We start from the raw sequence: 20,092 nt of genomic DNA, 5'->3' as shown, positions 1-20,092 counted from the left end.
CTGCATCTGGCGAACTGCAACAAATGGAAACAGCAGATAGTGAAAGGCAGAGCCTGTCTGCACCAACAGCTGAAGCTCCACCCACAGCCTGGGCGCAATCCAGGACACCCAGAGATCTCAACAATGATCTCCCTGAGAGGCTACAAAGACAAACTCTACTGGAGGCAGTGAATGAAACATAACATCACTGCCTCTTCCTCTCTACCAGAACTGAACTGCAGAATTTTCTCTCAGAAACAGTTTCTCTCTCAATTAGTCCAAACAGACTAACAAAAGCCTGATGAAAATTATCAGCGAAAAGGCAGTGAGGCAGGACTGAGTTCAGTGATGCATCATAATGGCATATACTTTTAAAAAATTGTAGTAACATACACATAATGCAAGATTTATCATTTTAACCATTTTTAAATGTACATACAGTTCAGTGGCATTAAGTACATTCACATTATTATGCAACCAACACCACTATCCTTCTCCAGCCAGGAGTTTTACATCATCCCATACTGCAACTCTATACTTACTGGCATATACGTTTTCAATGATCCTGTTTTTCTGATATCAGCCTACCCTAAGTTCCAAGTGCACCCCATCCAAGAATAGACCCAATCCCACTACTGTCTTCAAACTTGGAGGGGAAAAGGCAAATTCTGTGAGAGCAGAAATCTTTCTTTTTACTGCTGCCTCCCAAGAATCTAGCACATGCCTAACAAATATAGATTCAAATATTCATCTGTTACATGGCCAAAGTTATCCCTAGAGTACTTACTAATTGCAAAGGGAAAAATATACCTTTACAATGGAAAGATCTGCTGGTTACCACCTTAACCAGTCTTAACCATCACTACCAGTGAGACAACCTAGCACTGTGTACCTTCTGACTTGATACAATTTGAAGTGCTCAATCATCCAGGAAGCATCCCTGCCAAAATGTTTAACGTGAATCTAATCCTCTAGACTCAAGTTCTAGTTGATGAGGAATACAGTTTAGGAAAACAAATTAAAGTATACAATGAGGAAAGAGACAAATCCAGAATGTAGGGCTTTTTAAAAGACAATGTCACTCACATGAGTACAGTCAACTGATCTTTGACAAAGGACCAAGGGCAATTCAACGTTTTCCTGTGGAACAGACAGTCTTTTCAATAATTGGGGCTAAAACAACTAGACAGTCAACGTACAAAAAAAAAATACAATCACTGACCTTATATCTTTCACAAAAATAAACTCAAAATGGATCATAGACCTAAATGTAAAACACAAAACCATAAAACTTCTAAAAGATAATATGAAAACACCGAGGTGACCTTGGGTTTGGCAATGAGTTTTTAGATGCAGTACCAAAAGCAAAATCCATGAAATAAAAATGTTATGTTGGGCTGCATTAAAATCAAAAACTTCTGCTCTGTGAAAGACACTCTTTTAAGAGAATGAAAAGAGAAATCACAGACTGGGAAATAACATCCACAAAAAGAGTTGAAGACTTATGTCCACACAGAAAAACCTGCACACAAACATTTACAGCAGTTTTACTCAGAACTGTCAAAACCTGGAAGCAACTAAGATGTCCTTCAACAGGTGACTGGATAAACTAATTATGGTATAGCCATACAATGGAGTATTATTCAGCAATAAAAAGAACTATCAAGACACAGAGACATGGAGGAAACTTAAATGCTTATTACTAAGTGAGAGAAGCCAGTCTGAAAAGGCTGCAATACTGTATTTGGATTCCAACTACATGACATTCTAGAAAAGGCAAAACTATGGAGATAATAAAAACATCAGTAGCTGCTGGTGTGAGAGGGAGGAGGAGAGATGACTAAGTGGAGCACAGCAGATTTTCAGGGCAGTGAAAACCATTCTGTATGATACTGTAATGGTGGACACATGACATTACGCATTTGTCAAAACCCACAGAACTATAAACACAAAGGGTGAACCCTAACATAAACTATGGATTTGGGGTGATAATGTTGTGTCAGTGTAGATTCATCAACTGTAACAAATGTAACACACTGATGGGGACTTCCCTGGTGGCGCAGTGGTTAAGAATCTGCCAGCCAATGCAGGGGACACAGGTTCGAGCCCTGGTCCGGGAAGATCCCACATGCCGCAGAGCAACTAAGCCTGAGCGCCGCAACTACTGAGCCCGTGTTCCCTAGAGCCCGCGCGCCACAACTACTGAGCCCACACGTCTAGAGCCCGTGCTCTGCAACAAGAGAAGCCACTGCACTGAGAAGCCCACTCACCGCAACTGAGCTCACACGCCACAACTACTGAAGCCCACGTGCTCTAGGGCCCACCTGCCACAGCTACAGCACTCGCATGTTGCAACTACTGAAGCCTGAGAGCCTAGAGCCCATACTCCGCAACAAGAGAAGCCACCGCAATGAGAAGCCTACGCACTGCAACGAAGAGTAGCCCCTGCTCGCCGCAACTAGAGAAAGCCCCAGCAACGAACCCCCAACGCAGCCCCCCCAAAAAAAACAAAATACAAAAACATGGGGTTTCCCTGGTGGCGCAGTGGTTGAGAGTCCGCCTGTCGATGCAGGGGACACGGGTTCGTGCCCCGGTCCGGGAAGATCCCACATGCCGCGGAGCGGCTGGGCCCGTGAGCCATGGCCGCTGAGCCTGCGTGTCCGGAGGCTGTGCTCCGCAACAGGAGAGGCCGCAACAGTGAGAGGCCCACGTACCGCAAAAAAACAAAACAAAAAAAACATGTTGAGTAGAAGCCTGACACTAAAGGTCTCATGTTATATTATTCCGTTCATGAAACATCCAGAATAGGTTAATCTACAGGAAAAGACAGTGAACTAGTACTTACCAGGAGGTGAAAGGAGGGGTATACTGCTTAACAGTACGGGGTTTCCTTCTTGGATGTTTAAAATGTCTTGGAACTAGATAGAATGTACTGAATGTACTAAACGTCAATGCAGTGCATACTTTAAAATGGTTAATGGTTAATTTTATGTTATGAGAATTTACCTCAATTAAAAAAACATGATATGGGAAAAAAATGTAAAAACTATTCTTACCTAGCGGGCTGTACAAAAACAGATGGCTAGCCAGGCTTGACACAAGGGTTGTAGTATGTCAACCTCTATCCTAGATTAAAAGAGACTAAAGAGTCATAATTAAACGTAAATCATAAACTTGGACTGAATCCAGAATTTTTAAAAGTCAGGAAAAAGCTATTTAGGAAAATGTGAATATTAGATATCAGGGAACTATTGTTATTTTCTTAGGTTATGACAATAGATTTGTGATAAGGTCATACCCTTATTGTTAGGAAAGACATGCTGAAATATTTAGGGGTGATAAATATGTGTCATGATGTGCAAATTACTTTCAAATAATTCAGCCTCAAAAAACTATATATAGAAACAACGTGGCAATTTTCAAAAAGTATTTGGGGACTCTAGGGGAAGAATATACAGATGTTCATTATATTGCTCTTTCAACTTTTCTGTATTAGAGCTTTTTCAAACTAAAAAAGTTTGGGAGCAACTTTATTTTGTGAAGGTAGAAAACTGGCTCTAGACAGCTGAATACAAAGGTTGACAACATATTAAGCCTAATGTCCCAAATTCCTTGGGAGTAAGGGCTTATGAGAACTGCACTGAGGAATATACCTGGTTCCAGGATCCTTTTCTGGGACAGAAAAGCATCGCTTTTCCAAGGACAGGCTTAATCAGGTAGGAAGATTGGTAGGACCCATTCCTTGTGGACATGGGTATAAGATGCACCATAAGCACTTGCAAGAGGAATTCCTGAAAAATAACACATGCACAAGTGCATGCATGTAACACACACACACACAAAATTTGGCACTGCAATCCTATATTCTCATTGACTTACAAAATTAAATTTCAAATGCTGTTTCCCCAGCCAAGGGAAAAAAATCTGACTATAAAAGTTAAATGATGGCTTAAATGTTCTTACTGAACTAAAATCACTCAATGTCTATGGAATGACCCACATGAAATTCTACAGCAAGTACGCATCCCTTGTGCAGGTTGTTCTAGACCAGCGGGCTCCAACAGAAAGTAATGTGAGCCACATATGTAATTTTTTTCTAGTAGCCATATTTTTAAGGTGAAATTAATTTTAATAATATATTTTATTTAATCCAAGAAATCATTTCACATGTAATCAATAATATCATTTCACTGTTATCATTATAAAAATTATTGAGATCTTTATTTTTTCATATTAAGTCTTCAGGGTTCATTGTGTATTTTACACTCACATCTCAAATTACACTAGCCACATTTCATGTGCTCAATAGCCAAATGTGGCCAGTGGCTTACTATGCTGAACAAAACAATCTAGCTCTTAGAAGAAGCGACAGAAGCAAAGCTTAGAAAGTGAGCTACCAAGAAAGGGATTTAATGTATGTATATGAATCTCCAAAATCAACAAATGCTGGAATTGTTCTATATTTACATATGATAATCAGCCAAACAACCACTTACCAAGGTTTAATTTACAAACTAAACTCAATCCCTGCTCTGGTACCCTCCACGATATCCTCTAAGCAAAGGGGGTTATCACATCTCTATGTGGGCAGGGGAGACTTTACTCCACATCCTCTACACACATACCGGGTGGGCCTGGGAGTTCTGTCCCTTGGCTTTCATTACTAGGTTCAGTCTGAAGACTAGGATGAAAAAAGAAAAAGGTGCTAATGCTTAGAATTAGCACCATTTTCCCTTGGCATTTGTCTTTGTCTACTAACCCCTTCCCCCATTGTTTTGTCCAACTGACCTCCAATTCCCCAGAGAAGAGAGATCATGTCAAATCCATATTCTCCAACTCTTAGATTCCTGCTGCCAAAGTAACTGTGGCCTCTTCCTCTTGACATTCCCTTACTTTAAAAAGAAAATTCTGCCAGAAAGTGGCTTTAGGAAAGCAACTAACATCACTTCAAGATCAATCTCTTTCCATAAGTGGCCTAGAATCCACTTCCCAATGTCTATTTCAAAAATACCATAGGTAACAAAAAAATAATTTAAATATACTTAGGATCAATGATATACAAATAGTAGTTCAATTACTCTTCCCTACTATCCTCCCTCAAATGTCTCCCTTGCCCCACAAAGATGAGAGCAAATTTTTCACATTTTTGAAAAAAGGAAACATCATTTCTTACTTGTCAGACTAACAAACAGTATCTTTGACCCCCAACTGTAGAACTTCAGGTAAATGGAGAGACAGTGAATTTCCTAAGTTCTAATCTTTTATTGGTCTTTTAGCAAATGTGTATTTTTGAGCTAAATGACTGAAACTATATTTCTTATTTCTTCCAGCTTCTTCCCTTGAATAAACCTTTCCAGGGTTATAAGAATTCTAGGACTTCCCTGGTGGCGCAGTGGTTAAGAATCCGCCTGCCAATGCAGGGGACACGGGTTTGAGCCCTGGTCCAGGAAGATCCCACATGCCGCGGAGCAACTAAGCCCATGCGCCACAACTACTGAAGCCCGCGAGCCTAGAGCCTGTGCTCCGCAACAAGAGAAGCCACCAAAATGAGAAGCCCGCGCACCGCAACGAAGAGTAGCCCCCACTTGCCGCAACTAGAGAAAGCCTGTGTACAGCAACGAAGACCCAATGCAGACAAAAAATAAATTAATGATAATAATAATAAAAAAGAATTCTGTAATTTGGCCTAAGATCTGACACTACATTAAAAATTGTTGAATTCTGGGCTTCCCTGGTGGCGCAGTGGTTGAGAATCTGCCTGCTAATGCAGGGGACACGGGTTCGAGCCCTGGTCTGGGAGGATCCCACATGCCGCGGAGCAACTAGGCCCGTGAGCCACAACTACTGAGCCTGTGCATCTGGAGCCTGTGCTACACAACGAGAGGCCGCGATAGTGAGAGGCCCGCGCACCGCGATGAAGAGTGGCCCCCACTTGCCACAACTAGAGAATGCCCTCGCACAGAAACGAAGACCCAACACAGCAAAAATAAATTAATTAATAAACTCCTACCAACATCTAAAAAAAAAAAGTCTTAAAAAAAAAATTGTTGAATTCTGCTATCCTTTGTTTACTGAGCTTATAAAATACAGATTCTAATAACCAGTACTTGTAATATATACAAAATTACTAACTCACTATCTTTTTATAGATCTATGAAGTAGAAAATATATATACCTGTGTACTATTTGTGTACATGTGTGCGCGTGTGCACGTGTATGTGTGTTTAAAGACAAAGAAGACGACATGGAAGGATACATGACTTGATAAAATAGTTACTTCTGGGGAAGGGATTGGGACTAGAGCCGTTTAAGGGGCTCTTTAGCCTTATCTATAATACTTTATATAATAATGTGTTCCTATTCTATTTGTATAATTAAAAACTGGTCAGGGGGCTTCCCTGGTGGCGCAGTGGTTAAGAATCCGCCTGCCAATGCAAGGGACATGGGTTTGAGCCCCGGTCCGGGAAGATCCCACATGCCTCGGAGCAACTAAGCCCGTGCGCCACAACTACCGCGCCCACGTACCACAACTACTGAAGCCTGTGTGCTTAGAGCCCATGCTCTGCAACAAGAGAAGCCACCGCAATGGGAAGCCCGCACACTGCAATGAAGAGTAGCTCCCACTCACCGCAACTAGAGAAAGCCCGTGTGCAGCAACAAAGACCCAACGCAGCCAAAAATAAAATAAAAGAAAAAAGAAAAAAAAAGTCAGATTTGAAATATGTAGAACTAGCTGGTTATATAACTTAAGTTCTGAAAATTATAACAGATACCATTCATTCAAAGTTCATTGTTTGCCGTCTATATTCATTATCCCATTAAATCCTCAAACAACTCTAAAAAGGCAAGTATCATTATTACCCCCAATTTAGAAATGAGTAAATTGAGACTCAGAGAGGTTAAGAAATGCCCTGTTTAAGGTCACACAAATGTCAGGGCCTGGAAGGGACCCCAAAACCACACTAAAGCAAATCCACAGGGAATTTGACAGATTAGTTATAGCCTTGCTAAGGGAATATTCAGTTAATTCAGGAGTAAAGAGAAAACACTTTTTAACTTTTGCTATTGTTAATGAAAAAAGTTTGCTTATTTATCTGCCAGACTCAGTAAACGAAGCCATAAGACCACTTTGTGGTATTTCTTGACTGGCTTACTAACTCCGCTGATCGTGGCTGCAGCGTCCTGAACCTATTGAAAGTTTGAGAGATTTAAGTAGAGCTGTAGTGACAAGCCATGTACCACCAGCTCCCACCTCAGCTCTTTTGGCTAATTCTAAGCAAAGTACAGCAGATAAATTCAGCTGGATTGCACTTTAGGGTGTGGATTATTTGTTTCTGACAAAGGAAAAACCCTATGATTTGAGTTTTAACTACCAAAACCCCCATAATTTTCTTAAAGGACAACAACAATGACAAGTATTTGTACCAACTATAACTGATCTAGTAAAAATTAAGTTAATCAACTGATATGTGTGTATTCAGTCAATTTGCATTACCGCTAGAAGATCAGCTAGAAGTCTTGCTACAAGAATCTCTAATGTAAGGGAAATATATACAGTGTCTCCGAAGCTCATGATCCTTGAAATCCTCTTTCCTTCTTTAATCAAGTTTAGCTAGGTTCACTGACTCCTGAAATCCAGTGAAGGGCATCTCTTTTAACCTGACCTTTCCCAGGATGGAACAAGAGCTGTGGTTAAGCCTGGATGAAATATAAATAAGATTTATCTCCACTCTCAAATGCCAAGTCTTCCATACAGCATTGTTTTTAAGTTGATTACATACTCTGGACTTATACGTCAGACACTTTCACAAATCTTAGTTCTATTTCAAGTTCCGTATCTGGTTCAGGAAATTTTTACTGCCAGTGCTACAAATTAACTTTAGTCCTGGGCGAGATTCTGAGGGAGTTTCAAACATATTAACCTAATTCCAAATGAAATAAAAAAGCTATGTACCTTTAAAAGCTTTTATAAAACATTTTTATACTCAAGTTAAGAAATCAATAGATAAAACCCACTAAAATGAGGGGGGAAAGCATGGCATTATAGTTTATAACCAATATTTTTTTAAAACCAATATTAAACTGAAGAGTTTTCTACAGCAAAAAAAAAAAAAAGAGAGAGAATAAATGGTTATTTTCCATCCACCATTTCAATATTGCTCATTCTGTATTCAGCAATATTGGCTTGAATGTGGCTTCGGTTTATATTACACATGCTGTTTCAAGTTCCTTTCCTAAACTCTGTTCCCAGTTCTACCACCCTTCCTTACAAATGATGACCTCATTACTTACTCTATAAAGAACATCAAAACTTTAAAACGTAGCAATTATAGTTTTTCTTCCCCACGATGTTGGGCCAACCCTTGCCTCTTTCATCCTACCCCCCTTATCAAGGTACCTTCTCACGCTCTCACTGGGTCTCAGTAAATTCACTCAAATTTCAACACGACTAAGTTCTAAGATGTGCCTTTTTTTTTTTTTTTTTTGCGGTACGCGGCTTTCTCACTGTTGTGGCCTCTCCCGTTGAGGAGCACAGGCTCTGTACGCGCAGGCTCAGTGGCCACGGCTCACGGGTCTAGCCGCTCCGCGGCATGTGGGATCTTCCCGGACCGGGGCACGAACCCGTGGTCCCCTGCATCGGCAGGTGGACTCTCAACCACTGCGCCACCAGGGAAGCCCCTAAGATGTGCCTTTTGTGCTTTACTTTCTAAAATTATTTATCTGGCTCTCTGTCCTCACCAGTTTAAGATCCACCATTTCCAGAGAAGCCATTATTTAATTCTGATTGTTGAATACCTATCATCACAATCACCCAGCTCTATCTATTTATAACCATAAAATAACTCTTCTCTTTTCTTTGCCACTATATCAGTAGATCTTAAATTCTGTCTTCTCCTGAAAGTTTCTGCCATTGAGTGCTATATTCTGATTACTGATTATTTATTATTTAAAAAGAAAACTCAGAAAGGTTTAACAGGCCAAATGTGTGTGTGTGTGTGTTGTGCTGTGTTCTACTAGAGAACAATTAGAATACAGAACAGTGCCTTTGACATACTTCAGAGTACACAGTTCAAAAGTAACTTAGCGGGCTTCCCTGGTGGCGCAGTGGTTGAGAGTCTGCCTGCCAATGCAGGGGACACGGGTTCGTGCCCCGGTCCGGGAAGATCCCACATGCCGCGGAGCAGCTGGGCCCATGAGCCTGCGCGTCCGGAGCCTGTGCTCCGCAGCAGGAGAGGCCACAACAGTGAGAGGCCCGCGTACCGCAAAAAAAAAAAAAAAAATTTAGGAATTACAAAGTTATCATAAAAGAATAAAAGCTCAACAGTGCCTTTGAACTTTTTCTCTTCTTTGGAGATCACCTATTATCTCTTACAGTGAAAAATACATTATTTGTTTAATTTTCTAAATTTTTGGTAATAAACTTTTAAAGATATCAATAAAAGTATACCCCAGCAAGGACAATAAACAGATGATTAGCAAAAAGTTGTTGGGAATCTCAAAGTACCATCCCACAAATTATTTTCTAATTACAAAGGAGAAAACACATTTTTAAAGGAAAGATATGACAGTCGCACCTGTAACAAAGTGATCAAACGTAGCAACGCCAAAAATGAGACAACCTGAAACTGTCTCCTGGTATGATGCAATAAATAAACACAGGCGGTGACCCTTGTAGTATTTTTGCCAATGTGTTTAACCTGAAGCTAATCACCTAAAGCTCCATAAACTTATATCTAAAGTGCTCCTTTCTGACGTTTTAGTCTCAGTTTAGTCACGATCAAAGGGACTCTGGTGGAGCGCCAACAACCACCATGAAAAACGGGGTAGCAGAATGAGTAGGTCTGGGGCCAGGCAGACCTAAGTTTGAATCCTGGAACTGTTACTTACTAAGCCTACATAAGCCCTGAGCCTCAGTTTCCTCCTCTATAAAATGAGGTTATATAAAATACTATCAATTTCAGAGATTGTTACAAGGATTAAACGGCATATCTAATAATGTAAAATATCTAAAATACTGCCTGGCATATTAGAGCAATTCAGCAAATGTTGGTTACCCTATCATACCATATATTGTTCTCTATGTCATGATTAACAAAGAACTTTTATATACATACAGTGTCTCATCATCTGATGCTCCCTGTAAATAACAGCTACAAGTCACTAAAAGTGAATACAATGACATAAATCTTCCTGCAAGGAGTTATTAATCTTTTAACATTATAAAAATGGAAGGATTTGCATTCATTCACACATGACCCCCTTTTTTTTTTTTTTTTTTTGCGGTACGCGGGCCTCTCACTGTTGTGGCCTCTCCCGTTGCGGAGCACAGGCTCCAGACGCACAGGCTCAGCGGCCATGGCTCACAGGCCTAGCCACTCCGCGGCTTGTGGGATCTTCCCGGACCGGGGCACGAACCCGTGTCCCCTGCATCGGCAGGCGGACTCTCAACCACTGCGCCACCAGGGAAGCCCCCACACATGCTCTTTTTACTGGTAGTACTTGTTTTCCACGATCCCATATGCCCAAATTTCAGTAGTCACACTTTAGTTAAATAACATCAGTCTCCCAACAACATAGTTCAAACTTCAGTTACCATGGTATATGAACCACAAGTAGCTGCATAAAGTACAAATTTTTAAAAACATCTTTATTGGAGTATAATTGCTTTACAATGGTGTATTAGTTTCTGCTTTATAACAAAGTGAATCAGCTATACATATACATATAACCCCATATCTCCTCCCTCTTGCGTCTTCCGCCCACCCTCCCTATCCCACCCCTCTAGTTGGTCACAAAGCACAGAGCTGATCTCCCTTCGCTATGTGGCTGCTTCCCATTACCTATTTATTTTACATTTGGTAGTATATGTAAGTCCATGTCACTCTCTCACTTTGTCCCAGCTTACCCTTCCCCCTCCCTGTGTCCTCAAGTCCATTCTCTACATCTGCGTCTTTATTCCTGTCCTGCCCCTAGGTTCAAGTACAAATTTTACTGCTAGTTCTTCACTCCAGAAATGGCTATGTAAGTGAAGATGTGCATTGTGATCAGTGACCAATCACATCACTTCTTTCAAAGTCTGTTAGTGATGAGTCACTGGGCATGCTATTCAGTTCACACACAAACAGCACAGCGTGTAGTTGTGTTGACTCCTAGTCTCCAGTAATAAATCCATGTGACATTTTATAAAAATGGATAATCAAAAAAGGGAACTGGCCTACGGAGATAAAAATGAAGCGAAGAGGTAAAAAGTGGTAATGCTGAAAGTAAAATCTGAATAGAAAATGAACAGAGTTAGCATGCATCAGAGGAGCTTAGTACTGGCAAACTTATCAACGTACACATAAGGAAAGTGATGATGAGGAGGAGGATGAAAAGGATGAGGATGTCCCAGAGGAACTGACACCAGCAAAAAAAAAGGAACTCTCAATGATATTTCATGACATTGAAAGTACAAAGGATAGGGAGCACAAATATATGGACACCAAGGGGGGAAAGTGGCAGGGGCGGGGGAGGGTGTGGTGGTGGTGTGATGAATTGGGAGATTGGGATTGACATATGTACACTAATATGTATAAAACAGATAATTAATAAGAACCTGCTGTATAAAAAAAATAAATTTAATTTAATTTAAAACAACAACAACAACAAAGGATACGGGCTTCCCTGGTGGTGCAGTGGTTGAAACTCCACCTGCCAATGCAGGGGACGCAGGTTCAATCCCTGGTCCAGGAAATCCCACATGCCACGGAGCAACTAAGCCCGTGCACCACAACTACTGAGCCTGTGCTCTAGAGCCCGTGCGCCACAACTACTGAGCCTCCGCTCTAGAGCCCGTGAGCCACAACTACTGAAGCCTGCGTGCCTAGAGCCCATGCTCTGCAACAAGAGAAGCCACCACAATGAGAAGCCTGCGCACCACAACGAAGAGTAGCCCCCGCTCGCCACAACTAGAGAAAGCCCACACGCTGCAATGAAGACCCAACACAGCCAAAAATAAATAAAGAAAAAAAAGAATAATAAAAAAAGAAAAAGAAAAAGAATAAAGAATAAATAAAATAAAAAAGAAAAATAAATAAATAAGAATAAATAAAAAAAAAAGAAAGTACAAAGGATAAAATGCTGGAAGCCAAGGCATCCAAAAGACGTTTCCTCCATATCTTAAGTTATAGGACAAGAAGCAGGCAAACACTGCTCAAACTACTCTTGATAAATTTTAACAAAGACATAGAACACTTTAATATTCAATGTTTCTAATGCTTTAGATTACAGTGTATCAAATAAATACTAGTTTTACTTTTTCATTTCCTCATACCAACAATGAAATTGTTTTCAATATTTTGACAAAAATTTTAAAGGGCACATCATAACTTTTCCCATTAGTCATCTTGCATGGCCTTAGTCTTCATGGTCATTTTTATAGTCCTACACTACCATGCAAAGTGGGGACTGCTTGTGGATATATACAAGAGTGTGTGTGTGTGTGTATACAGGTGTGGAATTTTTGTTTATTTCTTTATTGAAGTCTGGTTGATTTACAATGTTGTGTTAGTTTCTGGTATATAGCAAAGTGATTCACTTATATATACATATTCTTTCTCATATTCTTTTCCATTATGGTGTTATTACAGGATATTGAATATAGTTCCCAATGCTATACAGTAGGGCCTTGTTGTTTATCTCTTTTATATATAACAGTTTGTATCTGCCTAATTCATCCCTCCCCCACCTTCTTTCCCTTTTGGTAACCATAAGTTTGTTTTCTGTGTCCATGAGTCTGTTTCTGTTTCATAGATAAGTTCATTTGTGTCATTCTTTAGATTCCACATATAAGTGATATCATATGGTATTTCTTTCTCTTTCTAACTTACTTCACTTAATATGATAATCTCTAGGTCCATCCACGTTGCTGCAAATGGCATTATTTCATTCTTTTTTGGGGGAGCACGCCACGCAGCTTGCAGGACCTCAGCTCCTCGACCACGGATTGAACCCAGGCCATGGCAGTGAAAGGGTTGAATCCTCACCACTAGGCCATCAGAGAACTCCCCATTAGTTCATTCTTTTTTATGGCTGAGTAATATTCCACTGTGCCTATACACCACATCTTTAGCCATTCATCTGTCGATGGACATTTAGGTTGCTTCCATGTCTTGGCTATTGTAAATAGTGCTGCTGTGAACACTGGGGTGCATTTATCTTTTCTAATTATAGTTTTCTCCAGATATATGCCCAGTAGTGAGATTGCTGGATCATATGGCAACTCTATTTTTAGTTTTTAAGGAACCGCCATACTGTTTTCCACAGTGGCTGCACCAATTTACATTCCACAGCTGTGTATTTTTTTCCCCACTTACTCCCAAACCATCTGAGAGTAAGTTGTATATACGATGGCCCTTTACTCCTAAATACTTAAGTGTGCACTTCCTAAGAATAAGGATTTTTTTTTTTTAACCACACCACAGACCAGGTGTCAGTAAATTCTGTAAGTTACTTTTTAAGAACCTATCTACTCTTTAGGAATAAAAGATGGAGTCTATGCCTGCTGTTCAATGTCAAAGATAGCAGCTGTGAAATGTATAAATTAGTTTTTCAGATGTAATATCTTTCAGGCAATTATATAGTTTAAATTTGCAGTTTAAGACATTGTCAATAGTAAAAGTAAATGAATAAAAATAAAGTAAATGGATAAAACTTCCTAAAGCTAGTCAAATATTCAATTCAATAAGTTTTAATACTCCTTAGGTATATAGGGAATAAAAAATAAATTTTTATAATCTTCACTGTAAAATATGCTACAATCCTTTCAGGAATTCAGCAATCACAAGTGAAACATCATGACACTACACAAAAATGCTAAATTAAATACACAATAGGGTTGAAGTATAAGGTACAAAAAAAAGATCTGTCACTAGTAGATAAAGAGAGAATTATATTCAATCGAATTCATTATATTTTAATCATCTCCCATGTGCCAGACATTGTCAATTTTCTGGTAAATAAGACGGTAATGGTTCCTGCCCTCAGAATCTAGAGAGAGTAAGTAGAAAGACAATCAGGGTATTATTTGTTATGACAGCAGAAAAATCTAATGTTAAAGAAACAGGGAGAAGAGGTACCTTATCTAGCAGGAAAAGAAACAGATGTCAAAATTTTCCCAAAGGATGTAACATCTAAGCTGAAATCTGAAGGATAAATCAAATTCGAGAGAGGAAGGAAAGTGTTCAACTCAGAACTGCATACGCAAAGGCCCCAAGGTAAAATAGGCCAGAGAACTTCAAGAAAAAGAAAGTAGCTGGGTACAGTATCATTTTCAGGTAATGGGAAAAGAGAAAGGGAGAATAAGGTGTAATGGAAAGAAATTCAATCCGAAGTAAAAAGACCTGGTTTCCAAGCTTTGCTCTACCGCTTATTAGTTGTATAACTTTAGGACAAGTCTTTTTACCTCTCTGGGCCTCTGTTTCCTAATGAGCAAAATTAGAACACTACCATATTTCCCCTCAAAGGGTTATCTCAAAGATCAAGTTTTAAAAAGCATGTAACAAACCATAAAACAAACAAAAAAATTATTTAAAAAATTCTGTTCACCAAGATACACCATTAAAAAAATAAAATAAGTCACAGATTGGATAAAAATATTTGCGGCACATAGTCTAACAAAGAACTTGTATCCAAATATATAAAAGAACTACAAATCAACAATTAAAAGATGAACAAATCAATAAAAAAGGGGGCAAAAGACTTGAACAGATACTTCATCAAAGATACACAAATGCTCAGTAAGCACATGAAAAGGTGCTCAACATTATTAGTTACCAGAGAAATACAAATTATAATCATGAGATACTATTTCACACTCACTAGAATCGCTAATGTCAAAAATGTTGGTAAGGGGACTTCCCTGGCGGTCCAGTGGTTAAGACTCCATGCTCCCAATGCAGGGGGCATGGGTTCCATCCCTGGTCAGGGAACTAAGATCCCGATTGCCACATGGCCCGGCCAAAAAAAAAAACACAAAAAAACGTTGACAAGCATATGGAGCAAGTGGAGGTCTCATACACTGCTGGGGAAGTATAAAATGGAACAGCACTTTAAATAGTTTGGCAATTTCTTATAGTTATACATATATTTACCATATGACCCAGCAACCACTCTTTTGTATTTTCTCAAGAAAAAAATGAAAACATGTCCACATCAAGACTTATACAAGAATATTTATCACAGCCTTATTCATAATAGCTGAAAACTGAAAACCACCAAAGTGTCCATCAAAAGGAGAATAAACAAATTACGATATATATACACAATGGAATATATTCAGCAATAAAAAGGAAAAAACTCTGGAAACACATGGACACAACTCAAAAACGTAATGTTAAGTGAAAGAAGCCCCTCACAGAAGAGCACATGCTGTGATTCTATATTTATGAAAACTGGCAAGTTTAGTCTATGGTGATAGAAGTCAGATATAGGGATGGAAGAGGACACTAAATACAAAGGGACACAAGGGAAATTTCCATGAAGATGGAAATGTTCTCTATCTATATCTTATTTTGAATAGTGACTACTCTGTCAAAACTCACCAAACTGGGGCTACCCTGGTGGTGCATGCAGTGGTTGAGAGTCCGCCTGCCGACGCAGGGGACACGGGTTCGTGCCCCGGTCCGGGAAGATCTCACATGCTGCGGAGCGGCTGGGCCCGTGAGCCATGGCCGCTGGGCCTACGCGTCCAGAGCCTGTGCTCCGCAACGGGAGGGGCCACAGCAGTGAAAGGCCCGCGTACCGCAAAAAAAAAAAAAAAAACCTCACCAAACTGAACACAAGACCTCTATATTTCATTATATGTTACATATATCTCAATTTTAAAAAAAACAACAACATGGATATACAATCAGCAAAATCCAGAAAGTGGGAAATTCTACAGGACAAGTGACCAGATCTTTCCACAAGACAAGAAAAAGAAAAGGGGGGAATAGTGACTTATAGGTTAAGAGAGTTTTCAGACACATATCAACCATACACAACATGTGGATGGACCTTGTCTGACTCATGATTCAAACAAACCAATCATTTAAAAAAAAAAAAAAAAAAATGTAATTCCCTGATGGTCAAGTGGTTAAGACTCTGCACTCGCACTGCTGAGGGCCTGGGTTCTATCCCTGGTCGGGGAACTAAGATCCCACAAGCCGCGTGACCAAAAACAAGAGAAAAAAAAAAAGAAAAACCATTAGGGAAATTTGAACAATGAAGGTATTAAGAAGTTGTTCATTTACTTTGATACTAGTAATGTTGTTTCTCATCCATGGTTTTTTTTGGCTGCGCTGGGTCTTCATTGCTGCGCATGGGCTTTCTCCAGTTGCTGCAAGCGGGGGCTACTCTTCAGCGCGGTGCGCGGGCTTCTCATTGTGGTGGCTTCTCTTGTTGCAGAGCACGGGCTCTAGGCAGGCGGGCTTCAGTAGTTCTGGCGCGTGGGCTCAGTGGTTGTGGCTCACCAGCTCAGTTGCTCCGTGGCATGTGGGATCTTCCCGGACCAGGGAAGAAAACTGACAAATTTAGTCAAACCTGTGTCCTCTGTGTTGGCAGGTGGATCCTTAACCACTATGCCACCAGGGAAGCCCAGTAATGCTGCTATGCTTTTAAAAAGTCTATATTACAGAGCAACATGGATAAATCTCAAAATGTTGGGTAAAACAAGCCAGACACAAAATACGCACTGTATTATTCCAATTTTAAAAGTTCAAACTCAACTAAAACTAAATTATAACGCTAGAAGTCTCCATTGGGAAAGAAAAACAAAGTAGTGACTTGGAGAGGCATGAGGAAGCTCCTGAGGTAGTGGCAATTCCAAATCTTGATGAGTGGTAGTTACAAGGGTATTTTCTGTGATCATGCACTGAACTAGAAATTTATGTTTTACATTCTTTTCTGTATGTGCTTTATATTTCACAAACAGTAAGTTTTACTAAAAACTCAGATATACATAACTGAAGGATGTTACAGATGAAATAAATTACTTAAATAAAAGTATCTGTGATTTAATTTAAAATAATTGAGAGGCAGCGGAGGATACAGATGAAAGAGTTCCATATGTTGATAATCATTGCAGCTGGTGATGGAGCTCATTATTGTTTATTTTGTGTATGTTTAAATTTTTCCACAGTAAGTTTTTTTAATGTTCATAACCTTAATTACTGTACTTGTAGGAATGATAAGGATATACTCAGAAACATAAAAAAATGCATAAGTTCACTGTATTTTTATTTTTAATGCTCCCCAAAAGTAGATACAACCTAATGTTCGATAACAGAAATGGGCAAATAAACTACAGGAAATCACAGCATACCTTTAGTCACTAAAAACTCTTGTAAGATTTTTTAGTGACTGGAAAATGATTATGATAAATTTAGAAAGCAAGATATAAAATGATATCAAGCATTATCCCAGCTACATAAAAATACTTTTATGCATGGGGAGAAAAAACTGGAAGGAGATATGCTAAAATGCTAATGATGGTTAAGTTTAAGATTATGAGTGATTGTCTTGTATTTTTCACAACTAGCATGTGTAACTTTTATCACTAGACAGGGTAAAATCCTTTAAACTTCTTCCTCATTCGCTCACCCAAAATATCAATTCTATCAAAGTTCAGGGAAGAAAGCAAAAACACTAATAAATTGTGGAAGAGTCATCAGTATTACATTCCAAAAGACTGATCAGTATGGGAAAAGGTAAACAAAATTTTACCCATGGGAAAAATCCTATTTGAATTTTTCTCCATTCCTTTGTATTATTCCTGTATTTAATTACAATTTCAATAGGAGTCATATTAATCCCATAGTACAACTAACCAATAGACTATTTTTAGGATTTAATAGCATATAAAGAAGCATTATACCCAAAGGAACTTCTCCTTTTCAGAAACCGAATAGAGCCTATTTCACACGTAAGCCAGTGTGCCTAGTTTAAAGTCCTGTAGTAATGAACCTATCCGACACCTGTGAAATGAACAGACAGGTTTTGATTCAAATGGACATGTGTCAGCTTGCCATTCTATTCCCATTAGAGCTTTAGCAGAAGCCAGTGAATTTGATTAATATGGGTGGGCATACATAAGTCATTCAAATGATTATTACCACAGAACAAGATTGAGAAATTTTAGCCAATAGTTTTCGGTTTTCAAATGGGTCTTAAAAACCCACCAATAAAGTCATCAAATTAAGGAGCTGTATCCAGGTGATTAGAAAACTCTCAATCCATAAAAAATGAGAGAGAAGCCTGTTCTCACACAGGAAAGGCGAGAGGCCTAGAGATGTGATGTATTCCCAGATCTAAAACTACCACCACCACCCACTTGACACTTGACCATGGCACTATAAACTCCCATTCTACTTTTACCCAGTGAAAGTAGAGTTCGTTGGCTCATGGCTGGTAACTGAGAGTTCCTCACAGTTCCAACCTGACTTAGGATGGCAAAGTATCAACAGGGGCTTTCCCAAATGTGCTGTTAGAATGGCCACATGGATTCCATGAAGGGAGAAACTCAAGAGAAATATAATTTATTTAGAATTATAAAAATTCTTAACAAACAAAGTTTATAGAATTTTTAAAACAGAATCTGGAAGAATTTTATATCATATATGAAGAACTGGTAAAAAAAACTTAAAAAGAAGTAACAGGGGCTTCCCTGGTGGCACAGTGGTTGAGAGTCCGCCTGCCGATGCAGGGGACACGGATTCGTGCCCCAGTCCGGGAAGATCCCACATGCCGTGGAGCGGCTGGGCCCGTGAGCCATGGCCGCTGAGCCTGCGCGTCTGGAACCTGTGCTCCGCAACGGGAGAGGCCACAACAGTGAGAGGCCTGCGTACCGCAAAAAAAAAAAAAAAAAAGTAACAAGTAAACGGATGTTTCCAGATGTTTGTGTTTTCCACAATATGTTTGGGACAGTTCCTAATATTTTTATAAATGATATAGCAGACAACATGGAATAATATTCCAAACAGAGGGAAATGAACTGAGAAAGGGCTTAAAAAGCCACATGAATCAGTATTATACTATTAGCCTTTGATTTGGGCAAGTTTAAAGTAAAAGGCCTAGAGAAAAAATCATTAATCCATGTAGTAATTAAAATACAATAGTTTCTGGGACTTCCCTGGTGGTCCAATGGGTAAGACTCTGTGCTCCCAGTGCAGGGGGCCCGGGTTTGATCCCTGGTCAGGGAACTAGATCCTGCAGGCATGCCGCAACTAATAGTCTGCATGCCGCAACTAAAGATCCTGAGCGTTGCAGCTAAGACCCAGCGCAGCCAAAATAATTAATTAATTAATTAATTAATTTAAAAATACAATGGTTTCTGAACTAGTTTTACCTAATAAAAAGTCATCCAAATCTATGTTGATACCTCATGACATTAGCCCAGAATCTCTAGTAAGGTTCTCATAGAGCAGACCCAATAAATAACTGGTGATTTAAATACGCTAATATAGGGCTTCCCTGGTGGTGCAGTGGTTAAGAAGCCGCCTGCCAATGCAGGGGACACGGGTTTGAGCTCTGGTCTGGGACAATCCCACATGCCGCGGAGCAACTAAGCCCGTGAGCCACAACTACTGAGCCTGCGCTCTAGAGCCTGCGAGCCACAACTACTGAGCCCACGTGCCACAACTACTGAAGCCCACATGCCTAGAGCCCATGCTCTGCAACAAAGAAAGAAGCCACCGCAAGGAAAAGCCTGCACACTGCAACAAAGAGTAGCCCCCGCGTAGCCCCTCCTGCTCGCCGCAACTAGAGAAAGCCCACGTGCAGCAACAAAGACCCAACGCAGAAAAAAAAATTTTTAAATAAATAAATTAAATAAATACGCTAATGTAGACATAAAGATCAATATAAATATATCAAAATTACATTCTTGCCTTTGCATAGAACCACGGTATTCTCTCTCAGTGAGTGACACCACCCATCAACCGGGAACACAAGCCAAGAACTCAGGAGTCATCTTCCTCTCCGAGGGCATCTAACAGGATCACCAAGTCCCATCAACTCTGTCCTAAAGTACCTCGATTCAGTCTCTTCTCCATCTCCATTCTTGGTACCAAGGTTTGGTTATCATTTCTTTCTAAAA

General features: G+C 39.7%; 1 protein-coding gene across 2 annotated transcripts in view; it reads right to left on the bottom strand.

The window, feature by feature from the left end:
* Window positions 1-20,092, bottom strand: part of KDM2A (lysine demethylase 2A) — a 104,524-nt gene that overhangs the window by 62,472 nt on the left and 21,960 nt on the right. Inside the window, exon 1 of one of the 2 annotated variants that reach the window (XM_029209039.1) lies at window positions 3,633-4,056. The exons of the other annotated variant lie outside the window; for it this stretch is intronic. Coding sequence (XP_029064872.1) covers window positions 3,633-3,749 — 117 coding nt within the window. The 5' untranslated portion in view covers window positions 3,750-4,056. Of the gene's footprint in view, window positions 1-3,632; window positions 4,057-20,092 lie in introns of those variants that run through there. 2 annotated transcript variants of the gene reach the window in all.

The sequence above is a fragment of the Monodon monoceros genome, unplaced genomic scaffold, assembly GCF_005190385.1.
Source record: "Monodon monoceros isolate NGI ecotype Baffin Bay Population unplaced genomic scaffold, NGI_Narwhal_1 Super_Scaffold_7, whole genome shotgun sequence".
NCBI lineage: Eukaryota > Metazoa > Chordata > Mammalia > Artiodactyla > Monodontidae > Monodon > Monodon monoceros.
Note: the sequence above shows the minus strand (reverse complement) of the source record. Positions and strands in the feature narration are given on the sequence as shown.